Here is a 26679-nt window from a genome sequence, read left to right as displayed (position 1 = left end):
TACCAGGAGGTTGACTCCATGGCTTGGAGGCTGGCCTCACATTCTGGGGAAAGGGCAACTCAGAGAAGGGATCACCAACTATAATGTAGTCGAAGGCCATGTGGGGGAAGGGAGGTGGGGGCTGAATGAGAGCTAGAGAATGAGCACAGTGGCCACTCAACACCTTTATTGCAAACCACAACAGCTAATTAGAGAGAGAGAACAGAAGGGAATGCTCTGCCACAGTGGCAGGGTGGGGTGGGGGGAGATGGGATTGGGGAGGGTGGAGGGGAGGCTGGGTTTACTGGTGGTGGAGAATGGGCACTGGTGAAGGGATGGGTTCCTGAACTTTGTATGAGGGAAGCATAAGCACAAAAGTGTATAAATCTGTAACTGTACCCTCACGGTGATTCACTAATTAAAAATAAATAATAAATAAATAAATTAGGTAAATAAAACACTACTAAAATAAAATAATGTATATTTTGACTATTAAAACCATGATTCCTAAATTAGTTATTTCAATGGTTTATTTAAAAAATTTCCCCACTGATGCACTAATACTTTGCTTATAGAAATTTCCCATGAGATTTTCGCTACTGCTAAGTATAGTACAGTAATATTGTATGTCCATGATGTCGGTGGGCCCCACGGGTGACTTTCGTGAAGCGGGGAGGAGAAAGACGGTCACTTTCTCTCCAACCGCCTCTAACTCCCGGGACCCAGGGTAACTGGGTTCTTGTCTCGATCGCGGAAAAGAATTTCAGGAGTAGACAAGCAGTGAAGTAAATAGATTTTATTTAGAAGGTCTTAGGGAAGGGGGAAAGGATAAGTGGAAAAGAAAAACCAGTAGGAGTAACGCGCTCAAGGGAGAACGCGGGCTTCTCCAAGGGTGGAGGAAGCTCTACACACATCCTAGCACTGGACACGAAAGCATGAAAGTACACATCTCAAGGGGGGAGATGCGGGCGACACATGTGCTCAGCCACATGGCACAAGCAGCACATGGGCTCAGGCAGCATATGCGCGCACTTCCTTTGTTCAAGGTGGCCTTTATAGGGTTTCTCCAACCTGCCCCCACGTGGGGGCTTCTTCCCAGGTAAAAGTTCGTTGCTAAGGAGGTTACTAGGGAGGTTGGGAGTGGTGATGGCCTTCTTTGGGGAACCCCCTGGGGAGGGGTCTGTTGTCCTCAGGGTCTGCTGATGGTTTCTTCCGGGTCTTTTGTTTTCTTGAATCTGCACATCTTAAGAGTCCCCTTCCCAGAGACTCTGTTAAATCTCAATTTTCATTGCCAAGGGCCTTTCCCTATCTACCTGCCTACATCATCCAGATTATTGATATTATTCTAAGTCTTGATATCTCAAATATTTTTTAAAGTACGCTTCTGTGTGTTATAAATACTCCAAGTTCACTCTGGCAACTACATTGAGAGGTTCCTAAGCAAAGCCATTTGTTGGAGCTACACTGTAGAGTTTTCAACACCATAACAAACACGTTGGTAGCTCTAAGATTACTTGATGGTCATTTATCTGTTACTTTACAATATCATACAAAAAATCAAGTAATTTTCTTCATAATTAAGCAAGAATATTTTCTTTTTAAAAATTCTCCATATGGCAAAGATTAAGACTACAGCACTATATTCCTTTGATGAGCAAGTGTATATTCTATTGATCTGGATTACTTATTCTTCCTACTCTGTTTCTCTGTTGGGGCTGGACTGAGCTGTCAGGGCGAGCCCATGTATACTGTACCATACTATGGACAGGAACATAGGGACCCATGAAAATGGGCGAGACTTCTCGTGTGTGTCCTGAATGGTTTGGATGAAGCTGAACATTTTCCCCCTTCAAGCTGCCTTCAGAAAAATAATTTCAACATACTGAAAAGAGCAGTTTTTCCTTCTCTCACAGAAGCCTGGCTGGTCTTTGACATGCAAATAATGTTAGCAAGGCCTGACCTTTGAGATTTAAAATGTAGGCTCTGGCCCAGCTTTGTCTTTGGGATGCAGATTTCAGGTGCCCGCCCAGTTTGTATTTGAAGTGGCAAGCACAGCCTAGTCTTTGGGATGTAAATCCAGGTGCCTGAAGAAGGTTTCAGTTTCGGTTTTGTATCCAGGTGCCTGTAGGTTTCAGTTTCGGTTTTGTATCTTTCCCTTCTCAGTTCTGTATTCTTTTCCCGAGGCTATAGGCCTACCCATACAAGGAAACAATGTTTCCATTTTCTCAATGGTCTCCCTGTAACATTTTTTGATGCCTTTGGTGACGTCACTATATTGCACCCTTTAGAGGTACCATGATCAATAAAAGGACGTCCACGAGGCCCTCTGCCTTTGCTAAGAGCCAGAGCGAGCCTTAGTCCTCCAATCAATGCATTTCTTCCGAGTTCCTATCTCAGAGCCTCCGATTGCACGAACGTTCATGCAACATTTCTCATCTTCGTAACATTATTTGCACCAACACAACAGGTATAATCTTGAAGGAGAAGGAGCAGGATTGGGTTTGTTTGGGAATTTTTTTGGTGAGGAGGGGTGTGGGACTGTGCTCAGGGTTCATCCTCGTTCTGAGCTCATGGATCAGTCCTTCCTACTGGTGCGCAGGGAACCATATCAGAGATCGAACCCAGGTCTGACCCATGCAAGGCAAGTTCTCTTCCCACTGTTCAATGGCTCCAGCCTAGGAACTGTTTTTGACTGAAGGTCAATAAGAAATTTCCTTCCCACTACTTTAAAGAATTATGTGCTTTGTTGGAAATCCTCACCAATATTTAAGTGAATAGCAAATGAAAAAATGCAGTAGGATAGATAGGTCATTAGTAGCAAGCTATAAATAAAAATGACTAGGAATGGGGCTGGAGTAATAGCACAGCGGGTAGGGCGTTTGCCTTGCACGCTGCCGACCCAGGTTCGATTCCCAGCATCCCATATGGACCCCCGAGCGCCGCCAGGAGAGATTCCTGAGTGCAGAGCCAGGAGTCAACCCTAAACATCGCCAGGTGTGACCTAAAAAGCAAAAAAAACCAAAACCAAAAACAACAACAAAAAGATGACTAGGAATATTAAACCCATTTGTTGCAGCTTCAGGAAGAGAGGATGTTGTTCTTAAAAACCATCATAATGAGACACATCATAAACACTATTATGAAAATTAGACACAATTACCTAGTTACAAATATAAAAGCTTGAAAGGATAAAAGCACAAATGTGTAAAAAATTAAGTAAAATAACAATGAATAGTACAAAAAAAGATGGCATTCTTATAATATTTTTCAACCATAAAAGTAATAAATGGGAAATAACATCTCATGAGAACACAATTTTACAATAATATGCAAAAAAATTTTTCAAATGAAAGATTTTTTTAAATGGAAATACTATTGACATAGCAAGATGGAGGTGAAGTGGTATACGATACATTAAATGTGCAATATTAACACATCAATTCTAAAATTTTTACAGAAAGCACAAATTGATAATATTAAAGTGTACAAATTAAAGATTTTAAAAGCAAGTAATTCATGCCTGTGATTAAGATATAAAATTACTTATTAATTTTATGTTTTATTTTAAAGAATGAGTACTTTGAAATTTTCCTGCCCTGTTTCTGAATGAATCCTGAAAAAATACTGCCAAATTTTCAAATACAGCAACCAGTTCTGTAATGGACAGGTATTGGTTTAATATGTTTCTATTTCATAGGCCTGATCTGAATTCAGACATATTTGGATATCCTTGATAGTATTCAAGGATGTATAAAGTGGGGAAAATAAACTTATTGTTATATCTGAATGAAAGTCTAATGAACATGAATGGTGTTTTGGACCAAGTTCTATGAAACAAGAGCATGAAAAAAGGCTTCCAACGCAAAATGCTTATTGAAGAGACTCGCTCAAGGTAAAGGTGATGAAGCAAGCCTAATAGAGCACTGTAGGTAAAAAAAAAAAATTTAAAAAGAGATATGATCATGAGAGACCGGAGAGATAGCACTGTCCTTAAGGCATTTGCCTTGCATGAGGCTCACCTGGGTTCGATTTCTCCTCCCCTCTTGTAAAGCCTGGCAAGCTACCGAGAGTATCCTGCCTGCACGGCAGAGCCTGGCAAGTTCGATGTGCGTATTCGATATGCCAAAAACAGCAACAACAAGTCTCACAATGGAGATGTTATTGGTGCTCACCTGAGCAAATTAATGAGCAAAGGGATGACAGTGATACAGTGATACAGAGATGATCATGAGAGTAATTTAGCATGAGGTTAATCCCATAAAAACCACAAAAATATTCTTGAATAGAACTCTATGATGGTAAAAATAATCTATCGTCACTTAAAATATCATAGATAATATTCATATTCTATACTTAATATGTAATCACTTATATTCATAATAGTTAATGATGTGACCATTTGCATTAGAAAAGCAAAGAACAGAATTCAATCATTTTTTCTTTTTTAAAGTAGGAACATTGCTCTTTATTCAGACATTGATTAAGCTGATTGAACTGGGCATGAACTCCACAGATCTCTACCTTTTATTTCACTGTAAAACCTGTAAATTTAAGTAAGTACAAATATCTAGATGCTGCTACATTGGATAGCACAACTATAAAGCACTGATTGCAGCAGAGGGCTTCTATTCTGAGCGAAAATGAGCATTTAAAAAAAATATAATTTAATAAGTCTTTGGCTACTCCACTAGTTTCCAGAAACCTCCTGTGAATGAATTTCCCTTTTGACCTGAGGGCTAGTCAGGTCAAAAAAGAAATTGATGTCACCTAATCCCAACACCTTGATATGCAAATAGGGTACTGACAGGAACACCCTGCAGTACAAAGAATCAGTGAGGCAAATAAACCACTCTTCAAAGGACCCATTCTGGTGCTTGTGTAGCAGAACTGGGATGGTCTGATGGACACTGCTCATCACATCAGTGCAACTGGAAGCAAACATTGTCACTAGTCTAACTCACTGTTTACTTAAAAACTCAGTCCATCTTCACTCTCCCTATCATTGTTGCTCTTCGGTGAACTCGTAATCAGTTGAAGGGTCATCATTTCTCAATAAACTCAACATAGAAATGCAATGACACAATAGCCAAAAATTGGAACTTCCTTATTGTAATTTTCAACCTAGCATTCTGAATTTCCATATGTAATTTACTGGTTGTGTAGCTCTTTGTGGGAGTAAAAACATTTTAAAGACCACTGACCTAACAAAACAGTGTAGCATAGAAAATGAAAATTTTGTCATTCCACATTGAACAAGAAGCCAAAGGAAGAGAATGAAAGTCTAGCACTTTGACAAACACTACTGATTCCACATAGTTAAGGGATAAATTTTAGTATATCAAAATAAGCTTAACTTAAAGTATTTTCCACATGGACATGTTGATATTTCACATATAAAGTACAATAGAATGCAATATCCAGTGTTGCATTATTGGCTTCTAAAATGAATGATTGAACTCAGCTCTGACTTTTGGTGAACTGAGAGAGCATGTTCCTTTTTCTCACAAATATAATGTAAAGAGTATAGCTTTTTGATATAGAAGTATTTGGACCAGATATTAAGTTACAATTCTACAACAAAACAAAGATGCATTCCATTCTACTCACCTTTATTCAATATGTTTTTGGGTTCTAATACTGCTATCTGCTATCTTTTTTCCAAGTTTTCACCTTAAATGTAGTACTGAGATTGCAGCTTGGATAGCTCAGATATGAAGAACCAAGATGTATGTGGTATGCACTGAATGCAAAGGGGAACAGCACCAACATCAGATCATGCAGAAATTTGTGCAGAGCAAAGTGATGCTTTCTCATGGTAAATATGTCTATAGTTCACATGGAATTCTACAGCTGTATTCTGCCTCTAACTAATAGGAAGAAGAGTAAAAACAATTTTGAATGTGGTGTGTAAATTTCTTCAATACAATGACCTGATTATATGACATATAGATCCTTATGGCAATAGTCGAAAATGGTATGAAATTGCACTCTGGAGTTGCTGCACAGAAAACTAAAGTTGTTTATCAGGCTAAAGTATCTAGGGATCTATCTCCTATACTGATAATTAGCTGCTGTGTCAAGCTGTCCAGAGATGATAATGCTCAGAGAAAGAAGTAATCAAGGAGAGTGCCAGAGGCCACCTAATCACTCTTGTTTATGACTTTATACATTTGGGAGAGTAAAAGCATTCCTTGGAATTTCTAGGGATGTCAATGCTCATCTTAAAAAGGTTTATCTGTTTTTAAAACAAATTTTTTTTTGCTTTTTGGGTCACACCCAGAAATGCACAGGGGTCACTCCTGGCTCATGCACTCAGGAATCACCCCTGGCGGTGCTCAGGGGACCATATGCGATGCTGGGATTTGAATCTGGGTCAGCCTCGTTCAAGGCAAACGCCCTACCTGCTGTGCTATCACTCCAGCCCCAAAAACCAAAAATTTTTAATTAAAGACCATTTTAATATAATGAAAATGAATTATAATTCACTCATCTACTTCAATAAAACTGTAACTGAATATTAACTTATCTTTCTTTACGCTAACCTGGAGGGATTGCAGAGATAATTTACTATATACAAATGCATTTACTCCAAGTATACAGAACTGCCATTTTAATTAACAATGTTCACCAAAAGAAAGCATTATCTGCTAAATTTTTTTTTTAATTGAATCACCATGAAAACTGTTGCAAAGCTTTCAGGTTTAAGACTCAGTCATACAATGATCAAACACACATCCCTTCACCAGTGCACATGTTCCACCACCAAGAAACCCAGTGTACTACCCCTCCCACTCCCCACCCTGCCTATGTGGTAGATGATTTTCACTTTACTCTCTCTTTACTTTGATTACATTTAATTTTTGACAGAAAACGCACTATTATTATTTGGAATTTCTACCCAACAATCAGACCTGCTGAAAAGGCATCATTAGATCATTTGTTTTCTATTGCAGATAATGAAGAGCATATGATGTCACACGGCTGCAACAGTGGCAGCTCGGTTTTGGAATTCTGGTATTTTAGTAATTAAGTCCAGAGGTATTTCTACCAGCAGCTGCTGCATTCTGAGATTGGTTTGTGTGCCTCTGGGATCATGCCATTCAGGAGCAGAGGAGCCATTCATGGGAGGCCACTCGGGGTCTTGTCTGGGCAGGGAGCAGTGCTGGTTCTGCACCCCTCCATTGTGAGATTTCCTGCGCGCCCCATCACTGAAAGCTCCTTCCTCTCTGTCTAATTTGCTCTGAAAGGTGGCGGTGGCCATGCTGCTGCAAAGGGGAAAAGGCCAAGGGACAAAAACCCTCCCCCTCCTGGGGCTGCATGGGGCCATAGCTTAGTTCACAATCCCAGTAGCATTTCTGTCAGCAGCTGCTGTGTTCCAAGATTGGTTTGTGTGCCTCTGGGATCATGGCCATTCAGGAGTGGAGGAGCTGTTCTAGAGTGGTTTTTTGTATATCAGGAAAGGTCGTGCAGCCACATAAGCGGCCATGTAGTTTGGAGAAAGAGTCCTGGTCCCCACATGCTGGAAGCATGTTTGTAGAAGCTAATGGTCACCAGTATTCCATCTGGAGAAGGCGTAAAAAATACTTTTATGTTAGAATTTTCTCATTTATTTTACTACACAACCTTTTCATAATATTTATTAGGCAGTCTAGTTCAAAACAAGACTGTGTAGAAGCTTTTCAGTTTGATGCATTCCCACTTATTCATTTTCGCTTTTATTTCCTCTTTTGTTAGAATTAAATACCCAAATATATCACAGAACCCAGTATACAGAAGTGTTTTACCATTGCTTTCCTTCAATAACTTTTATGGCTCGGGGCCTTACATCCAGATCTTAGTTCATTTTTTACTTAACTTTCATACATGATGTGAAATAATTTTCTAGTTATCACATATGGCTGGAGAGGGAACAACAAATGAACCCAAAAAGTAGTCAAAGGAAGGAAATAATAAAAGCTAGAGAATAAATCAATAATATATCAACCAAGAAAGCAATGCAAATAATCACTGAACCAAGAGGTAGTTCTTTGAAAGAATAAATGAGATAGACAAACCTTTAGCCAGACTTACAAGAACAGAAAAGAAACTGTTCATATAAATCCAATTAATGGCAGAAAGAGAGAAATTACAACAGACCCCTTAGAACTTCAAGATGTTATAAATACTGAGAACAACTTTCTGCTTATGTTAAGCTAGAAGATCTAGAAGAAATGGGATGATTCTTAGAATCAAAACTAAATGAGGAGGAAGTAGACAACCTGAAAGGCCAATTACAAGGAAGGAAGTCAAAACAGTGATTAAGAATCTCCCCAAGAACCGAAGTTATGCTCTTTGTTGGTTTACTGATGAATTCTATCAATCACAGAAGAGTTACCCTCTTTATTCCTTAAGCGCTTCCAAAATATTGAAGAATCAAAGCTAACATTACACTAAGACACAAAGCAGAGTTACTTCAGAAAAATATCTCAGACCAATAGTCTTAATAAATATTGATGAAAAATAATCCTTCATAACATATTAGCAAGCTGAATCCAACAGCATGTCAAAAAATGTCACATACTGTAAGATAACATAGCCTCAGGTAGTTTAGGTTTATTTGGAACTTTTCCTCTGTGTTTATTTGTAACTTCCTTTTTAGTGTTCTGTTGACTTGTAAATATTGTTTTTCTCTTCTCTTTGAGTCCTTTGCGTAGTTTATTCAGATCTATGTCCTTTTGTATGGGCACAGGAAGACTGTAGCAAATGCTATGCTTTTGTAACCTGGGAGACATTTGACTCTGCATGATATTTTCCTCTTGGGCATCTGTTCTCTAGATGACCTAAGCCTCAGCTGCCCTTACTTCCTAGCACCCCCAAAAGCAGGGTCCCGACGAGGGACGGAACGGACCCAGGGCAAGAGGTGAGTTATGTGCTACCGTGGCATCGAGATGGGCCTGCCTAAAGTGCTTAATGCTTAACTATAAGTTAAGATCTCTTCATGGATAAATGCTGTCATGATCTAAAAAGTAATAACTAGATTCGGACCCTGCTAGGGTTAGGAATGATTAATCTGGCCTGAGTGCTACAGTCTGAGTCTGTGGCAAGATGTCCCCAGGAGAGCTGCCCTACATGCCTCAATGTATTTCTTACTGTACCCATACAAAAATAAGTAGTATTGAGATGTTAATGAGTTCTTGGACTAAGCAAAGGAGAAAAACCTTAACAGGTATTTTGCCTGCTGGCAGTCAGGAAGGGCTTTGGAACCCTGACCCTCAGGAAGGGCCTTCTTATGTTGATTTTGCTACCTGACTGTGTGTAGCCTAGAAGGCAAAGTGGAGAGAGACAAGTAGGTAGAGAGACTAGTGGAGTGAGAGAGAATTGAAGAAATGGATTCAGAGAGTGAGAAGAGGACCCAGAGAGCAGGATGGAAGAGTGAGGAGCTAGGAAAGAGGAGTGCTGGGGGCGAGAGAGGAGAGAGGAGAAATGGGGACCTCAGAGAGACTGGAACAGGCTTGTGGAGAGAATGAAATAAAGGACAACTGATCTATCAGCCGGCTTGACCCTTGCTTCTTCCTCTGTCTGCCAGATGGTCCGGGCTTCTCCAGCTGGGCAAGTGGCCCAGGACCGAACCTCCACACCCGGGGGTGGACGACGGGGCAAGCTGCCAGGGCTCTCCCCCGGTCGCCCCTGCCAGATAGTTTTTTACAATATACCATGATCAAGTGGGACTCATGAATACAAGGATGGTTTGATGTGCACAAATAAATTAACATAATATATCACATCAGAAAAAGGAAAGACAAAAGTCACCAGATCATCTCAATTGATGCAGAGAAAGCTTTTGACAAGATCCAATATCCATTCATGATTAAAAAAGAACAAGAACAATTGAATAAGAAGAATCAATAAAATAGTGGTGTAAGAAACCTTCTTCAATATAGTAGTGACTATCTATAACAAACCTACAAACATTGTTTTTAGGTTTTTGGGTCATAGTTGTCAATGCTCAAGGATTACTTCTGGCTTTCAACTCAGAAATCACATCTGGTGAGTTTGGGGGGAACATATGAAATGCTGGGGATCCAACCCAGGTCTGCTTCAAGGCAACACCCTGTTTACTTTATTATCACCTCCTGACCCACCATTATCATTCTTACTGGCAAGAGAAATGAAGTCATTCCCACTGAAATCAGGTAAAAGTGAAGGATGTCCACAGTCTCCACTTTTCTTCAGTATTATAAGTCCTAGCAACAACAATCAAACCAGAAAAAGAAATCACGAAGATTAAAATTTAAAAGATGCAAAATTAATCAGTATTTGCATATAACATTATAATACGCATAGAAAATCCTAAAGAGTCCACCAAATCCAAATCAAGGCAACAGTGACAACGGCACATATCAAAAATAATGCTAATAATCTGTGCTGATGCTGATGTGATGAAAAAGGAACCCTTGAACTAAAGTGGTAGTGTAGTGGATAAGCACTTCCTTTGTATGTGACTGACATAATGTTGATCCCCAGCATCCCTATGGTCCTTAGAGTGCTCAAGGAGTGATTCCTGAGCACATAGCCAGGAATAAGTCCTGAGCACCACTGGGTGTGATTCTGAAAGCAAATCAAATTAATAGAAAAATAAATACCCATGCACCGCTGGTGAGAATGTTGTCTGATTCAACACTTATTGAAAACAGTATAGAGGTTTCTCAATAAAATCAGAACTGAGTGTTCATGCAAACCAGCAATTATACTTCGGGTTTCTACTTCCAGGACACAAAAAAAATTCATTCAGAAGGATTACATTTCATGTAACGGAGTGATGGTAATGTCAAAACTCTTACCTCCGTGGATATAAACATTATTCAAGACTTTAAGAATGTTGAACCAAATTTGGCCAGGAACCAAACTTCAAAATACACTTATGCTGCATTTAAGCTTGAAGCAATGGCATGGAAAACCAGTGGCATTGAATGTCACATTCAAATTTTCTAGGATGCTTATATTAATACTCATAAGTCATAATTGAATCATAGTTATTTTACGATGAGATCAACTTTAGACTTATGCAGATTTTTATGTTAATATGTATTTATCCATTATTTAAATTATTTTAAATTTACTTTTGGTGAATTATTTTAAATTATTTAAAATTATTTTAAATATTTTCTTTAAATTATTTTCTGGTGAATCTAAATAAGCATCGGATAACATATGATATTTTGCTTTGGTTTGGTTTTGCAGGCCACATCCAACAACACTAAGTGCTGACTCCTGCTCTGAGCTCAGGGATCAATTCTGATGGGTTTGGGGAACTGTATGGTATGCTAGGAATCAAACTTAGGTCAGCTGCATATAAGGCAAGTGCCTTGACTGCTGTACTATTGCCCCAGTTCCAAAGGTATTCTTTTTCTATTTGGTCACACCCGGCAATGCACAGGGGTTACTCCTGGCTCTGCACTCAGGAATTACTCCTGGCAGTGCTGAGGAATTGAATCCAGGTTGGCCACGTGCAAGGCAAATGTCATACCCACTGTGCTATTGCTCCAACCCCCACAGGAATTTAAAAAAAAATATTTGTTACATTTCTTTTGGAAATTGTGTGAACTATGAGACGACTTGGGACATTCATTGACAATAAAATATGCTCAAAAGACTTTTTCTCCTTTTAATTCCGGATTACACAAAGTAGTGCTCAGAGACCACTCCCTAGGGTACTAAGGGGACCATTCAGTGCCTGGGACTGAACCCAGGGCTCCTGTAATTCCACTCTAGAAATCATTTTCAAGAGGAAAGAAGAAGAATATGTCTCACAAACTTAAAGTAATCATTTAGATGTTTCACATATCCATTCCTATGGCTGTGTATAAATGTGTAAAAGAACAAACAACGACAACAAAAAACTCCATTCTCCACTGATACAACTTGAGGTACCATTGTAACTGGCAACAATGATTCCTTCACCTAGTGATTTGCATACATAGCCTGTGAAATTAATACAATGATATATGATTATGATTATTAAGATGCAGAGGTCAAAGATAGACTAACTTCTGAATGGCTTTATCAAGATTCACTGTAGGAAGTTTTGCCTTGAGCTTATATTTTGTGTTTTCATAGGACATGCAACTAATTCTGTGAAAAAACTCAGCTATAGATAGCATTTTATAAAAGAATCATGAGGAAATGATAAAGTCTTAATATTCAATACAGCATTTAGTGGTTCATACTCTCATTTAACCATTCCTCTTATGCTATGTTTTTAATATCTCTTTGCAAGTCAAATGAAATAATGACCCCAAGTGGGGCTGTAAATAAAAATAAATAAACCTGTGGGACAGTTTAAAATGATAAATATAATGCAACGCTATGGGAACAGGTTCCCAGCCACTCTAGAAATTGAAATGAATCCACAACCTTATGTTTTCCAACTCATTTTTATGTGACAGTAAAGAGAAATACCACTGAAAATTGCTAGGGTAATTTTGAAAGAATGCATGAAGATATACACATCTGAGAGACTCTGACATTCAAAACTCCTTCCATTAAGTGTCTTTCTCATACACTCATCAAGCCATGAATCTTCCAAAGAATTTTTGTCATTGCTCCCTTCACATCCTTGTTCCTCAGTGTATAGATGACGGGGTTCATCATGGGGATAAAAATGCCATAAAGGAGAGACGTGAACTTGCCCTTATCCTGAGAGTAGTTGTTGCTGGGCGTGAGGTAGGCGTAGATGGCTGTGCCATAGAACAGAGAGACCACGATGAAGTGGGAGCCACAGGTCCCAAAAGCTTTGCGCTTTCCCTCTGCAGACTTAATTCTTAAGATGGCCCTCACGATCTGCCCATAGGAGAATATGACCAATGAAACAGGAAAGAGAAGAATAAAAACACCGGCAAAGAATATCTCAGACTCTGTGCTTCTGGTGTCGACGCAGGCGATCTTAATCAGTGCAGGAACCTCACAAAGGAAATGGTCTATTTCATTCCTCCCACATAGTGGTAAAATGAAGGTGAGCACCGTCAGCACCGAGGAGTTGGTAAAACCAAAGATCCATGAGGCTGAAGCCATGAGGGAGCAGAGCCGGGGGTGCATGATGACAGTGTAGTGGAGGGGCCTGCACACGGCAGCATAGCGGTCAAACGCCATGACTGCTAAAAGCGTGCATTCTGTGCCTCCCAATCCCAGAGACACAAACAGCTGAGCCACACAACCAGCATAGGAGATAGATTTATCAGGTCCACTGAGATTAAACAGAAACTGAGGGACAGTGCTGGTAATATAACACATGTCTAGAAAACTTAAGTTGGAGAGGAAAAAGTACATTGGGGTATGGAGATTTGGATCTAGATAGGATAGTGCAATGATGGTGGCATTCCCCAGCAGAGTGAAGATATAAAGGATTAGAAGAACCACAAAAAGGACAAGCTCTAGTAGAGGCCTGTCCGAGAAGCCCAGTAGGATGAACCCAGTAGTGGTTCCATTTTTCTCTTCCATCATTTGTTAGTTTATGTCTCCTGTCAAGACAAAGTATTAAAATTTTTATATAGTATAGTTACAGTTATATAGTTCAGTGGCTCAGTGATAGAGCACATATCTAGCATGTGCCAGGCACTGGGCTTTGAACTTGTTCACACATGACCCCCACTCCCACAATCACTACTCTTGTGAACCATAAAATTATTTAGAAAGGGGGCTCTTCAATTAAGTGATATGTACAGTCTATCTTGGCAAAGGTTTAAGCTCTATTTATATAAGACTATTTAATAAAAAAATATACTTAACATCATTGATACTATTCTACATCACGTTATTTCAACAACTTCATAAATAATATTATCATTGGTAGTCAATATAAGAAATATTATCATTGAAAGTGAATTTAAGAAATACATGCTTGCATCACTCATAGGCATAAAAGATATGCATATATATATAAGATTATGTATTATAGGATTTACCCATACAATATATAACTGTTTCAGAGAAAATGTAGTCAGGGAAAACAAAAGGCAAAATCAAAAAAAATAAGAGTTGCACATAGAGAGTTTAATTTATGTATTCTACACAACTGTGTTTGACATAGCTCACACATAATAGGAAGTAATATAAGATATAGGACTTATTTAGTTATTTTCATATTAGTGAGGACTAAAACAACACTTGATACACATGCAAAATAATGTTTAAATTATTTGGTGCTTTATAGGTAACAAATTTATTAAAAAATAAATTTAACACCTATTTATCTGACAATGACTGCTAAGAAATGAACAAAACATTAGGGTGATATTTTTAAATTAGGCAAATTAAACATCACTAAAATAAAATGATGTACATTATTTTCCGTTATTATAACTGTGATTCTGAAATTACAGTAATTTTAATGTTTTATTTAAAAACATTTCCCTCTCCCTAATACAAAAAACAAACAAAGATACCACTAACAAAGAAATTTACAAACCAATATCCCTGATGAACACTGATGCGAAGATCCTCAACAAACTATTAGCAAATAGAATCCAACAGCTCATCAAAAAGATCATACACCATGATCAAGTGGGATTCATCCCAAGGATGCGAGGATGCGTTAACGTTTGTAAATCAATCAATATCAACAAAAATAAAGATAAAACCATATGATCATATCAATAGATGCAGAGAAAGCATTTGACAAGATCCAACATCCGTTCATGATGAAAACTCTCACCAAAATGGGTTTTGGCGGAACTTTCTTCAAGATAGTCAAAGCCCTCTACCACAATCCCATGGCAAGTATTATCCTCAATGGGGAAAAACTAAGGGCCTTTCCTCTAAGATCTGGGACAAGACAAGGATGCCTACTCTCACCACTTTTATTCAACATAGTACTGGAAGTACTTGCAATAGCTTTTAGGCACGAAAAAGACATTAAGGGTATCCAGATAGGAAAGGAAGAAATCAAACTTTCACTATTCACAGACGATATGATAATATATCTAGAGAAGCCTAAAACTTCTACTAAGAAACTCTTAGAAACAATAGGCTTGTACAGTAAAGTCGCAGGTTATAAAATCAATACCCAAAAATCCATGGCCTTCCTATATGCAAAAATTGAGTCAGAGGAAAAGGACATGAAAAAGCAATCCCATTCACAATCGTGCCCCAGAAAATCAAGTACCTCGAAATTGGCTTAACCAAGGAAGTAAAGGACCTCTACAAAGAAAACTACAAAATGCTACTCCATGAAATAAAAGAGGACATGAAGAAATGGAAACATATACACTGCTCATGAATAGGGAGAATCAACATTGTCAAAATGGAAATACAGATTCAACGCGATCCCTATAAGGATACCCATGACATTCTTCAAAGAAATGGATCAAGCAATCCTAAAATTCATATGGAACAACAAACGCCCACAGATAGCTAAAGCAATTCTTGGGAAAAAGATGATGGGAGGCATCACCCTCCCCAACCTCAAACTTTACTACAAAGCGGTAACAATTAAAACAGCATGGTACTGGAATAAAGGCAGAGCTGCAGACCAATGGAACAGGGTGGAATATCCCTACACACAACCCCAAATGTATGATCATCTAATCTTTGATAAGGGAGCAAGAGATGTGAAGTTGAGCAAGGAAAGCCTCTTTAAGAAATGGTGCTGGCACAACTGGACAACCACATGCAAAAGAATGGGCCTAGATCTCGACCTGACACCATGCACAGAAGTCAGATCAAAATGGATTAAATATCTCAGCATCAGACCACAATCCATAAGGTACATTGAAGACAAGGTCGGCAAAACCCTCCACGATATTGAAGCTAATGGTATCTTCAAAGATAACATGCAACTGATCGACCAAATGGAAACAGAGATAAATAAATGGGACTATATTAAACTAAGAAGCTTCTGCACCTCAAAAGATACAGTGACCAGAATACATAGATAATCTACAGAATGGGAAAGGATATTCACCCAATACCCATTTGATAAGGGGTTGATATCAAGGGTATATAAAGCACTGGCTGAACTCTACAAGAAGAAAACATCCAACCCAATCAGAAAATGGGTCGAAGAAATGAACAGAAACTTTCCCAAAGAAGACATACGAATGGCCAAAAGGCACATGAAAAAGTGCTCTACGTCTCTAATCATCAGGGAGATGCAGATCAAAACAACTATGAGATACCACCTCACACCACAGAGAATGGCACATATCCAAAAGAACAAAAGCAACCACTGTTGGAGGGCATGTGAGGATAAAGGGACCCTTCTACATTGTTGGTGGGAATGCCGACTTGTTCAGCCCTTCTGGAAAACAATATGAACGCCTTCTCAAAAAAATTAGAAATTGAGCTCCCATTTGATCCAGCAATACCACTTCTGGGAATATATCCTGGAGAAAAAAAAAGTATAGTCGAAATGACATTTGCATTTATATGTTCATAGCAGCACTGTTTACAATAGCCAGAACCTAGAAAAAACCCGAGTGCCCGAGAACAGATGCATAGTTAAAGAAACTTTGATACATCTATACAATGGAATACTATGCAGCTGTTAGAAAAGATGAAGTCATGAATTTTGCATATAAGTGGATCAACATGGAAAGTATCATGCTAAGTGAAATGAGTCAGAAAGAGAGAGACAGACATAGAAAGATTGTGCTCATCTGTGGAATATAAAATTACAGAGTAGGAGACTAACACCCAAGAATGGTAGAAATAAGTACCAGGAGGTTGGCTCCATGGCTTGGAAGCTGGCCTCACATGCTGGGGGAAAAGGCAGTTCAGATAGAGAAGGGAACATCAAGTAAGCTCTGGTTGGAGGATCCGCTCGGTAGGGGAGATACGTGCTGAAAGTAGACTATAGATTGAACACGATGGCCACTCAATACCCCTATTACAGACCACAACATCCAAAAGGAAAGAGAGAGATCAAAAGGGAATGCCCTGCCACAGAGGCTGGGGGAGTGAAGGTGGGGAGGAGGGGATTGGGAGGTGGGAGGGATACTGGGTTCACTGTTGGTGGAGAATGGACACTGATAGAGGGAGGGGAGCCTGAACACTGTATGAGGGAAACACAAGTATGAAAATGTGTAAATCTGTTACTGTACCCCCATGGTGATTCACTAATTAAAAATAAATAAATTTAAAAAAATAGGAAAAAATAAAACCATTTCCCCACTGATACTCTATTACTTGCTAATAGAAATTTCCCATGGGATTTGTTCAAGGTAAGTATAGTACAGAAATATTGTATGTCCAGGTTATTGATATTCTTCTAAGTCTTGATACCTCAGTACTTTTTTAAAGTATGCCTGTGTGTTATAGATGCTTCAAGTTTGCTCTGGCAACCACAATGAGAGGTTTCTAGGTAATGCCATTTGCTGGAGCTACACAACACATTGGAAGCTCTAAGATTATTTGATAAAGGTGGTCTAACTGTTGCTTCATAATATCATACAAAATTTTAAATATTTTTCTTCATAATTAAGAAAGAGTAAAAAATGTAGTAGAATAGATAGGTCATTAGTAGCAAGCTATCAATAATGATGACTAGGAATATTAAACCCATTCATTGCAGCTTCAGGAAGAGAGGATGTTGTCCTTAATAACCATCATAATGAGACACATCATAAGCACTATTATGAAAATTAGACACAATTACCTAGATACAAATATAAAAGCTTGAAAGGATAAAAGCATAAATACTTAGAAAATTAAGTTAAAAAGCAACAGACAGGACAATAAAGAAAGATGGCATTTTTATAATATTTTTAGCCATAAAAGAAAATAATGGGAAATGGCATCTCATGAGAACATAATTTTTCAGTAATATGCAAGAAAATTTTTCAAATGAAAGACTTTTTAACAAATGGAAATCTACTGACATAGCAAGATAGAGGTGAAGTGGTAGATGACACATTAAATGTGTAATATTAATACAACAATTCTAATTTTTTTTTCTATTTTTGGGTCACACCTGGCTATGCACAGGTTCTGCACTCAGGAATTATTCCTGGCGGTGCTCAGGGGACCATATGGGATGCTGGGAATTGAACCCGGGTCAGCGACGTGAAAGGCAAATGCCCTACCCGCTATACTATTGAACAATTCTAAAATTTTTACAGAAGGCATAAATAGATATAAATAAAGTATACAAATTAAATATTTTAGGAGCAAGTAATTATGACTGTGATTAAGACATAAAAATACTTATTTAATTTCAAGGTCTATTTTACTTAATTTCATGGTTTATTTTACTTTAAAATTTTCCCTGTTACTGAATGAATTCTGAAAAATGCTGCCAAATTTTGAAATACAGCAATCAGTTCTGTATGGACAACTATTGTTTTAATATGTTTCTTTTTCATAGGCCTGATCTGAATTTAGATATATTAGGATGTCCTTGATAGTGTTCAAAGATGTATAGAGTGGGGAAAATAAACTTATCATTATATATTAAATGAAAGTCAAATGAACATGGATGGTGTTTTGGACCAAGTTCTATGAAGCAAGAGAATGTAAAAAGGCTTCCGAGGCAAAATGGTTATTGAAGAGACTTTCTCAAGGTAAAAGTGGTGAGGCAAGTCAAATAGAGCACTGTAGGTAAAAAAAAGTAAAATAAAGAAGATATATGATCATGAGAGTAATTCAACATGAGAATAATCTCATAAAGACAGAAAAAATATTCTGGAACAGAACGCTCCATGATGGTAAAAATAATCTAAATTCCCTTCAAATATTATAGGTAATATTCATACTCAATACTTAATATGTAATCACTCATATTCATAATAGCTAATGACATCTGACCATTTGCATTAGAAAAATAAAGAACAGAATTCTACCTTTTATTTCACTGCAATTCCTTTAAATTTAAGTAAGTACATATGTCTAGAGGCTACTGCATTAGATAGCACAACTATAAAGCACTGATCACAGCAGAGTGGGACTTCTATTCTGAGGGGAAATGAGCATTTATTTATATCACTTAATATATCTTTGGCTACTTCCTAGTTTCCAGAAATCTTATGTGAATGAATTTCCCTTTTGACCTGAGTGCTAGTCAGGTCAAAGAAGAAATTGATGTCACCTAATCCCAACACCTCTGTATGCAAATAGGGCACAGAAAGGAGCACTGGACAGGACAAAGAATCAGTGAGGCACAAACCATTCTTCAAAGGACCCATTCAGGAGCTTGTGTAGCAGAACTGGGATGGTGCTGATGGACACTGCTCATCACATCAGTGCAACCAGAAACAAGCGTTGTCGCTTGCCTAACTCACTGTTTGCTTAAAAACTCAGTCCACCTTCTCGCTCTATCATTTTTGCTCTTCACTGAACACATAACCAGTTGAAGGATCATCATTTCTCAATAAACTCAACACAAAAATTCAATGACACAATAGCCAAAAATCGGAACATCCTTAGTGTAACTTTTAGCCTAGTTTTCTGAATTTGCATATGTATTTTACTGGTTGTGTAGCTCTTTGTGGGAGTAAAAACATTTAAAGACCACTGACATTATGTAATTTCACATTGAACAAGGAGCCAAAGGAAGAGAATGAAAATCTAGCACTTTGAGAAACATTACTGATACTACATAGTTAGGATAAATTTTAAGATAAGTTTTATTATATCTAAATAAGCTTAACCTAAATGATTTTCCACATGGATATGTTGAGATATGATGAATAAAGTACAATAGGATGCAATGTCTAGTGTTGAATATTGGCTTCTAAAATGAATGATCGAATTCACAATTCTGACTTCTGATGAAACTGAGAGAACATTTTCTTTTTTCCCACTAACATAATGCAAAGGAATATAGCTTTTTGATATACAAGCATTTGGATCAGACATTAAGTTACGATTTGACATTAAGTTACCATTTGACTACACTAAGGTCTACTTCCATTCTACTCACCTTTAGTCACCATGTCACTGGGTGCTAAGCAATCTCTTGACCTCTTTTCCAAGTTATCACCTTCAATATAGTACTGAGATTGCAGCTTCGATAGTTCAGATAGAAAGAACCAAGATGTAGGCGGTATGCATTGAAAGCAAAGGGGAACAGCATCAAATCAGATTATGCAGAAATTGATACAGAGCAAGATGATGCTTTTCATGATAAATATGTCTTTCATATGGAATTATACACCTGTATTCTGCCTCTAATAGGAAGAAGAACAAAGACAATTTTGAATGCGATGTATTAATTTCCCAAATACAATGACCTGATTGTATGACAGTTAGATCTTTATGGCAATAGGCAATAATGGTATGAAATTACACTCTGGAGTTGCTGCACAGAAAACTAAAGTTGTTTACCAGGCTAAAGTATCTAGGGATCTATATCCTATACCGTTAATTAGCTACTGTGTCAAGCTGTCCAGAGATGATAATCCCCAGAGAAAGAAGTAATCAAGGAGAGTGCCAGAGGCCACCTAATGACTCTCATTTATGACTTCATACATTTGGAAAGTATAAGCATTCCTTGGAAGTTCTAGGGACCATAATGCTCATCTTTGAAAGGTTTAGACGTTTTTAAAACAAAAATTTTCAATTGAAGAACATTTTAACTTTTGATTTTAATTTTTTAAATAATGTAGGAATATGGCTATTTGTTCAGCCATTGATTAAGCTGATTGAATTGGGCATGAACTCCACATTACTTTTGTTTTATTTTATCTTATCATAATGAGATAGAGTTACAAAGCTTTCCCGTTTGAGATTCAAATATACGATGATGGAACACCCTTCCCTCCACCAGTGCACATTTTCCACCACCCACATCCCAGTCCTCACTCTGCCTTTGTGGCAGACAATTTCCCCAATACTCTCTCTCTTATTTTGGGCATTATGTTTTGCTTGAAATTTTCCACGACCATTCAAGCCTACCTTCCAGGGGCAGACGCTAGATAATTTGTTTTCCATTGCTTATTTTGAGTATCATGAGAGCACACAAGGCCAAGATTGTAAATGTAAATTTCTAGATTGTATATGATTGGGTCCCAGAGACATCTCTGTATGGCACTAATATATTTTGGGATTCAACTGGGAGTCTCTGGTCCAGGGTTGTTGGTATGCTAAGATGGAACCCAGAGGTAAACTGTGGGTGTGACAGCCAGTCTGCTGGGCAGGTGGGGACCCAGAGATGGACAGTCCAATTCCTTTGCCACCAGGCAACCTGGAGATTCAGTCCTGGAACCTGTATAACTGGGCTAGGTTGTGGAAGCTCTTGGTCACTAGGATTCCATCTGGAGTAGACAGGGAGACTGCACCTGCTCCATCTGGGGTGCCCCAGTGAATTTGACCCAGTATGGGGCCCGGAGAGATCTTCAACACTGTGGTGCTCGGGGACTCTCTGCTGTGTCTCTGGGCCAGGGCTGTTGGCGTGCTAAGATGGTGTCCAGAGCAAATTTTGGGTATTAGAGCCAGTCTGCGGGGCAGGCAGGGATTCGGGGATGGAGAGCCGGGTCCTCTACCACCATACAGCTTAGAGATTCAATCCTGAAACCTGCATACCTGGGCCTTGCTTCTAGAAGCATTGGTCACCGGGATTCCATCTGGAGAGGCGGGGAGAGCACACCTGTTCCATAAGAGGTGCCCTGGTGAAATTGGCTCAGTATGGGGCCTGGAAAGATCTCCGGCACTGTGGTGTCTTCTGGGACTTACTGCTGTGTCTTTGGGTCAGAGCTGTTGGTATGCAAAGATCAACATTACAAAATTTTCAGCAGACTATATCTTGGTGAGGTCCATCCTGAGACAGTGGAATCAGGTTGGGGGTATGGTGGTGATTTTGGATTGTGGAAGCAAGTGGCTGCTGGGGACTCTGCTTGGGTAGGCACAGGTCAACCCTCTACCCTCCAATTTACCCCAGTCGGTTCAGCCATGAATGGTCTGAGTTTTATCTGTGGCTTTTGATCTTCAAGATTTATTTAAGGGTCTCTGAAGCAAGGCTGGCAGGAGAGCTTACAGGGTGGCATAGGAGTTGGTTCGTGGGGATGACTGCCAGTGCTTCCGTGTGTATTGGGAAGTAGGGGAAGGTAGCCCACACCAACTCTGAGAAGATCTGGGGATTCAATCACAGAAACTGCATACCAGAATTTTTAGCAGATTATATCTTGAAGAGGTCCATCCCAAGATGGTGGAGTCAGGCCAGGGATATGGTGGCGATTTTGAATTGTGGGAGCAAGCAGCTGCTGGGACTTTGCTTGGATGAGCCACCAGGCTAATCACCTCCCTCTGATTTTCCCCAGTCTGTCCAGCCATGTGCAGTTCTGAGATTAACTGCAGCCTTGGATCTCTTTTGAGAGTTATCTATAAGTCTCTAAAGTAGGACCAATAAATGAGCTTGTATAGCTGAGCCAGAGGTGGTTTGTGGGTGTGGCCCTCACATACTGAACTTTTAGCCATCTAATTTCTTGGTAAACTTGATCCCAAGTTGTTGGGATCTGGCCATAGGCACAGCTGCATGTGTGGCACAGAACCTTCAGGCACAGAAGCCTGAAGACATCATCAGGCTGCTGATGCCACAGGTACAAGTTGACCTGCTGGCGATACCATACCACTTAGAACATTTTAATATAATGAAAATAAATTAAAATTCATTCATTTGCTTCAATAAAACTGTAACTGAATAACTAATTAACTTACCTTTCTTTATAACCAAACCAAATCAACAAATGAACCCAAAAAGTAGCCAAAGGAAAAAAAAACAGAAAAAAAATGGGGCTGGAGTTTTAGCAATGGCTAGGGCATTTGCCTTGCATGCAGCCTACCCAGGTTCAATTCCCAGCATACATATGGTCCCCTGAGCACCGCCAGAGGTGATTCCTGAGTGCAGAGCCAGGAGTAATCCCTTTGTACTGCCAGGTGTGATCTAAAAAGCAAAAAAAAAAAAGTAGCCAAAGGAAGGAAATAATAAAAACTAGAACATAAATCAATAATATAGAAACCAAGGAAACAATGCAAATAATCACTAAATTAAGAGCTAGTTCTTCGAAAGAATAAATGAGATAGACAAACCTTTAGCCAGACTTACAAGAACAAAAAAAGACACTCCTCAAATAAATTCGATTAAGGGCAAAAAGAGAAATTACAGTCGACCCCTCAGAACTTCAAGATGTTATGAATACTTAAAACAACTTTCTGCTTGTGTTAAGCTGGAGGATCTAGAAGAAATGGGAAGATTCTTAGAATCCAGATCACAAAGGTTGCTCCTCCCAGACAGGAATACCAAATGAGGCCCCCATAGTCATGCCACTGGACTCCATGCTAGGCTCTTTTCACTCTTTGCGCCCCAGAGGGAGGTGGGTGAGAACCCTCCCCAACCCACAGGACCCAGCCCTGGCAGCCGACCTCCACTACCCAACCGCTGCCACGCTCCAGGCCGCTTTCCACATGCTCAGGCTGAGCCTCACATATGAGTGAGCGTATTCCTGGACTCATCCTAAGACACTCCTTACCCATTTTCCATAATTTCCACACCATATCTGATGGGGCTCAGACAGTCTGCAACAAATTATATATATATATATATATAATTTTTATATCACACATTATCACAGTATCCCGTTAATCACCAATTTCTCGGACAGGCTCATTTTATCCTTTCCCTGAGATCTTAGAAGTCTTAGAAATTTATGTATATATATGTAAATATATATACATATAAATATATATATATACACACACCTTTGGAGAGCCCAGCAAGCTACGAAGAATATCCTGCCCACACAATAGAGCCTGGCAAGCTACTAGTGGTGTGTTAGATATACCAAAAACAGTAGCAATAATGGGTCTCATTCCCCAGTCCCTGAAAGAGCTTCCAATATGGCAGCATTGGGAAAGACGAGTAAGGAGAGGTTGCTAAAATCTCAGGGCTGGGACGAATGGAGACCTTACTGGCACCCATGGCAGTGATACAGTGATACAGTGTGTTTATTTGAACCAAAACCTATATTTACACAAACATTTTATATAATGTGTTGATGGTAATGTCAAGTCTCTAACCACCATGGATATAAACATTGTTCATGACATTAGACATATACAAAGGCCAGGAAACAAACTTCAAAATAAACTATGCTGCATTTAAGCTTGGAAAGAATAAATGAGATAGACTATGGCATGGAAATCAGTGGCATTGAATATCACATTCAAATTTTCTAGGATGCCTATATTAATGCTCATTAGTCATAATTGAATCATAGCTATTTTATGACGAGTTCAACTTTAGTTTAGGCTTATGCAGATTTTTTAAAATTAATGTGTATTTTATCTATTCTTTGTTTATGTACTGGTGAATCTAAATAAGAATTAGACAACATATGACATTTTGTGTTTGGTTTGATTTTAAGGCCACACCCAGAAATACTCGGGGCTGACTCCTGCTCTGAGCTCAGGGATCCATATGAGGTGCCAGGAATCTAACTTAGGTCAGCCACATATAAGGCTAGTGCCCTACTCACTTTGCTATCGCCCCAACTCCAAAAGTTTTTTTTTAATGTTCGTTACATTACTTTTGGTAATTGTATAAACTATGAGAAGACTTGGGGCATTCATCCACAATAATGTGCTCAAAAGACTTTTTTCCCTTTTAATTCCTAGCCAACACTAAAGTAGTGCTCAGGGACCACTCCCTAGGGTGATTAGGGGACCATTCAGCGCTAGGGACTGAACCCACGGTTCCTGTAGTTCCACTCTAGAAATCATTTTAAAAGGGAAAGAAGAGGAGTATGGCTCAAAAATGCAAAGTAACCAATTAAGATATTTCACATACTTATTTCTCTGGCTATGTAAAAGAACATGTAAATACGCAAAATAACAAACAACAAGAACCCCACTAACCGCAAATACAACTTAAGGAACTTAAGTTACATTGTCGCTGGCAATAAAATTCCTTCACCAAGTGATTTACCTGCATAGCCTATGAAATTAATACTATGTTATATATATGATTATTATGATGAGGAGGTCAAAGATAGACTAATTTCTGATGGCTTTATCAAGATTCACTGGAGAAAGTTTTGTCTTGAGCTTATATTTTGTATTTCCATAGGACATCCAACTAATTCTGTGAAGACTCAGATATAGATAACACTTTAAAAAAGAGCCAGGAGTAAATGCTAAAATATTAATATTCTATACATCATTTAGTGGTCCATACTCGTATTTTGGCCATGCCTCTTATGTTATGAATTTAATGTCTCTTTGCAAGTCAAATGAAATAATGATCCCAAATGGGGCTGTAAATTAAAATAAATAAACCTATAGGACAGTTTAAAATAATAAATATTTTTATTTTTATGCAATGCTATGGGAACAGGTTCCACCACTTTAGAAATTGAAATGAATCCATGACCTTACATTTTCCAACTCTGATTTTTATATGACAGCAAAAGAAAATATCACTGAAAATTTTAGGGTAATTTTGGTAGGATACATGACGATATACACATCTTAGACTCTGGCATTCAAAACTCCTTCCATTAAGTGTCTTTCTCATACAATCATCAAGCCATGAATTTTCCGAAGAATTTTTGTCATTGCTCCCTTCACATGCTTGTTCCGCAGTGTATAGATGACGGGGTTCATCATGGGGATAAAAACACCATAAAGGAGAGACGTGAACTTGCCCTTATCCTGGGAGTAGTTGTTGCTGGGCTGGAGGTAGGCGTAGATGGCTGTGCCATAGAACAGGGAGACCACGATGAAGTGGGAGCCACAGGTCCCAAAGGCTTTGCGCTTTCCCGCTGCAGACTTAATTCTTAAGATGGCCCTCACGATCTGCCCATAGGAGAACATGATCAATGAAACAGGAAAGAGAAGAATAACAACACTGGCAAAGAACATCTCAGACTCTGTGCTTCTGGTGTCGACGCAGGCGATCTTAATCAGTGCAGGAATCTCACAAATGAAATGGTCTATTTTATTCCTCCCACATAGTGGTAAAATGAAGGTGAGCACCGTCTGCACCGAGGAGTTGGTAAAACCAAAGATCCATGAGGCTGAAGCCATGAGGGAGCAGAGCCGGGGGTGCATGATGACAGTGTAGTGGAGGGGCCTGCACACGGCGGCATAGCGATCAAACGCCATGACTGCTAAGAGCATGCATTCTGTGCATCCCAACCCCAGAGACACAAACAGCTGAGCCACACAACCAGCATAGGAGATAGATTTATCAGGTCCACTGAGATTAAACAGAAACTGAGGGACAGTGCTGGTAATATAACACATGTCTAGAAAACTTAAGTTGGAGAGGAAAAAGTACATTGGGGTATGGAGATTTGGATCTAGATAGGACAGTGTAATGATGGTGGTGTTCCCCAGCAGAGTGAAGATATAAAGGATTAGAAGAACCACAAAAAGGACAAGCTCTAGTCGAGGCCTGTCAGAGAAGCCCAGTAGGATGAACCCAGTGAAAGAAGTTCCATTTTTCTCTTCCATTATCTGTTAGTATATGTCTCCTGTCAAGACAAAGTATTTAAAATTCTTATACAGTTACACTTTATAATGTGGCTCAGTGGTAGAGCACATATCTAGCATGTGCCAGGCACTGTGTTTTGAACCTGTTCACATATGCCCCCCACTCAGACAATCACCACTAGTGTGAAACATATAACTATTAAAATGGGGGTTCTTCAATTTGGTGGGTGGATACGGTCTATCTTGGCAAAAGTTTAAGCTGTATTTATACAAGACTATTTAATCAAAAGATATACTCATCAT

At 38.9% G+C, this 26679-nt stretch overlaps 2 protein-coding genes across 2 annotated transcripts; both read right to left on the bottom strand.

The window, feature by feature from the left end:
• Window positions 1-12513: 12513 nt before the first annotated feature.
• On the bottom strand, window positions 12514-13464 carry LOC129402500 (putative olfactory receptor 2B8). The gene has a single exon (XM_055129332.1). It carries the CDS (start codon window positions 13456-13458, stop codon window positions 12514-12516), a length of 945 nt encoding a protein of 314 aa, XP_054985307.1. The 5' UTR covers window positions 13459-13464.
• Window positions 13465-25452: 11988 nt separating this feature from the next.
• LOC129402498 (putative olfactory receptor 2B8) lies at window positions 25453-26406 on the bottom strand. The gene has a single exon (XM_055129290.1). It carries the CDS (start codon window positions 26395-26397, stop codon window positions 25453-25455), a length of 945 nt encoding a protein of 314 aa, XP_054985265.1. The 5' UTR covers window positions 26398-26406.
• Between the last annotated feature and the right edge of the window lie 273 nt (window positions 26407-26679).

This window comes from Sorex araneus, chromosome 2 (assembly GCF_027595985.1).
Source record: "Sorex araneus isolate mSorAra2 chromosome 2, mSorAra2.pri, whole genome shotgun sequence".
In the NCBI taxonomy this organism is placed as follows: domain Eukaryota; kingdom Metazoa; phylum Chordata; class Mammalia; order Eulipotyphla; family Soricidae; genus Sorex; species Sorex araneus.
The sequence above is the reverse complement of the archived record's forward strand: the minus strand, read 5'-3'. Positions and strand labels throughout refer to the sequence as shown.

What these genes read in the sequence shown, in the direction of transcription:
- LOC129402500 (XM_055129332.1), bottom strand. Translation starts at nt 13,458, where the DNA reads ATGATGGAAGAGAAAAATGGAACCACTACTGGGTTCATCCTACTGGGC.
- LOC129402498 (XM_055129290.1), bottom strand. Translation starts at nt 26,397, where the DNA reads ATGGAAGAGAAAAATGGAACTTCTTTCACTGGGTTCATCCTACTGGGC.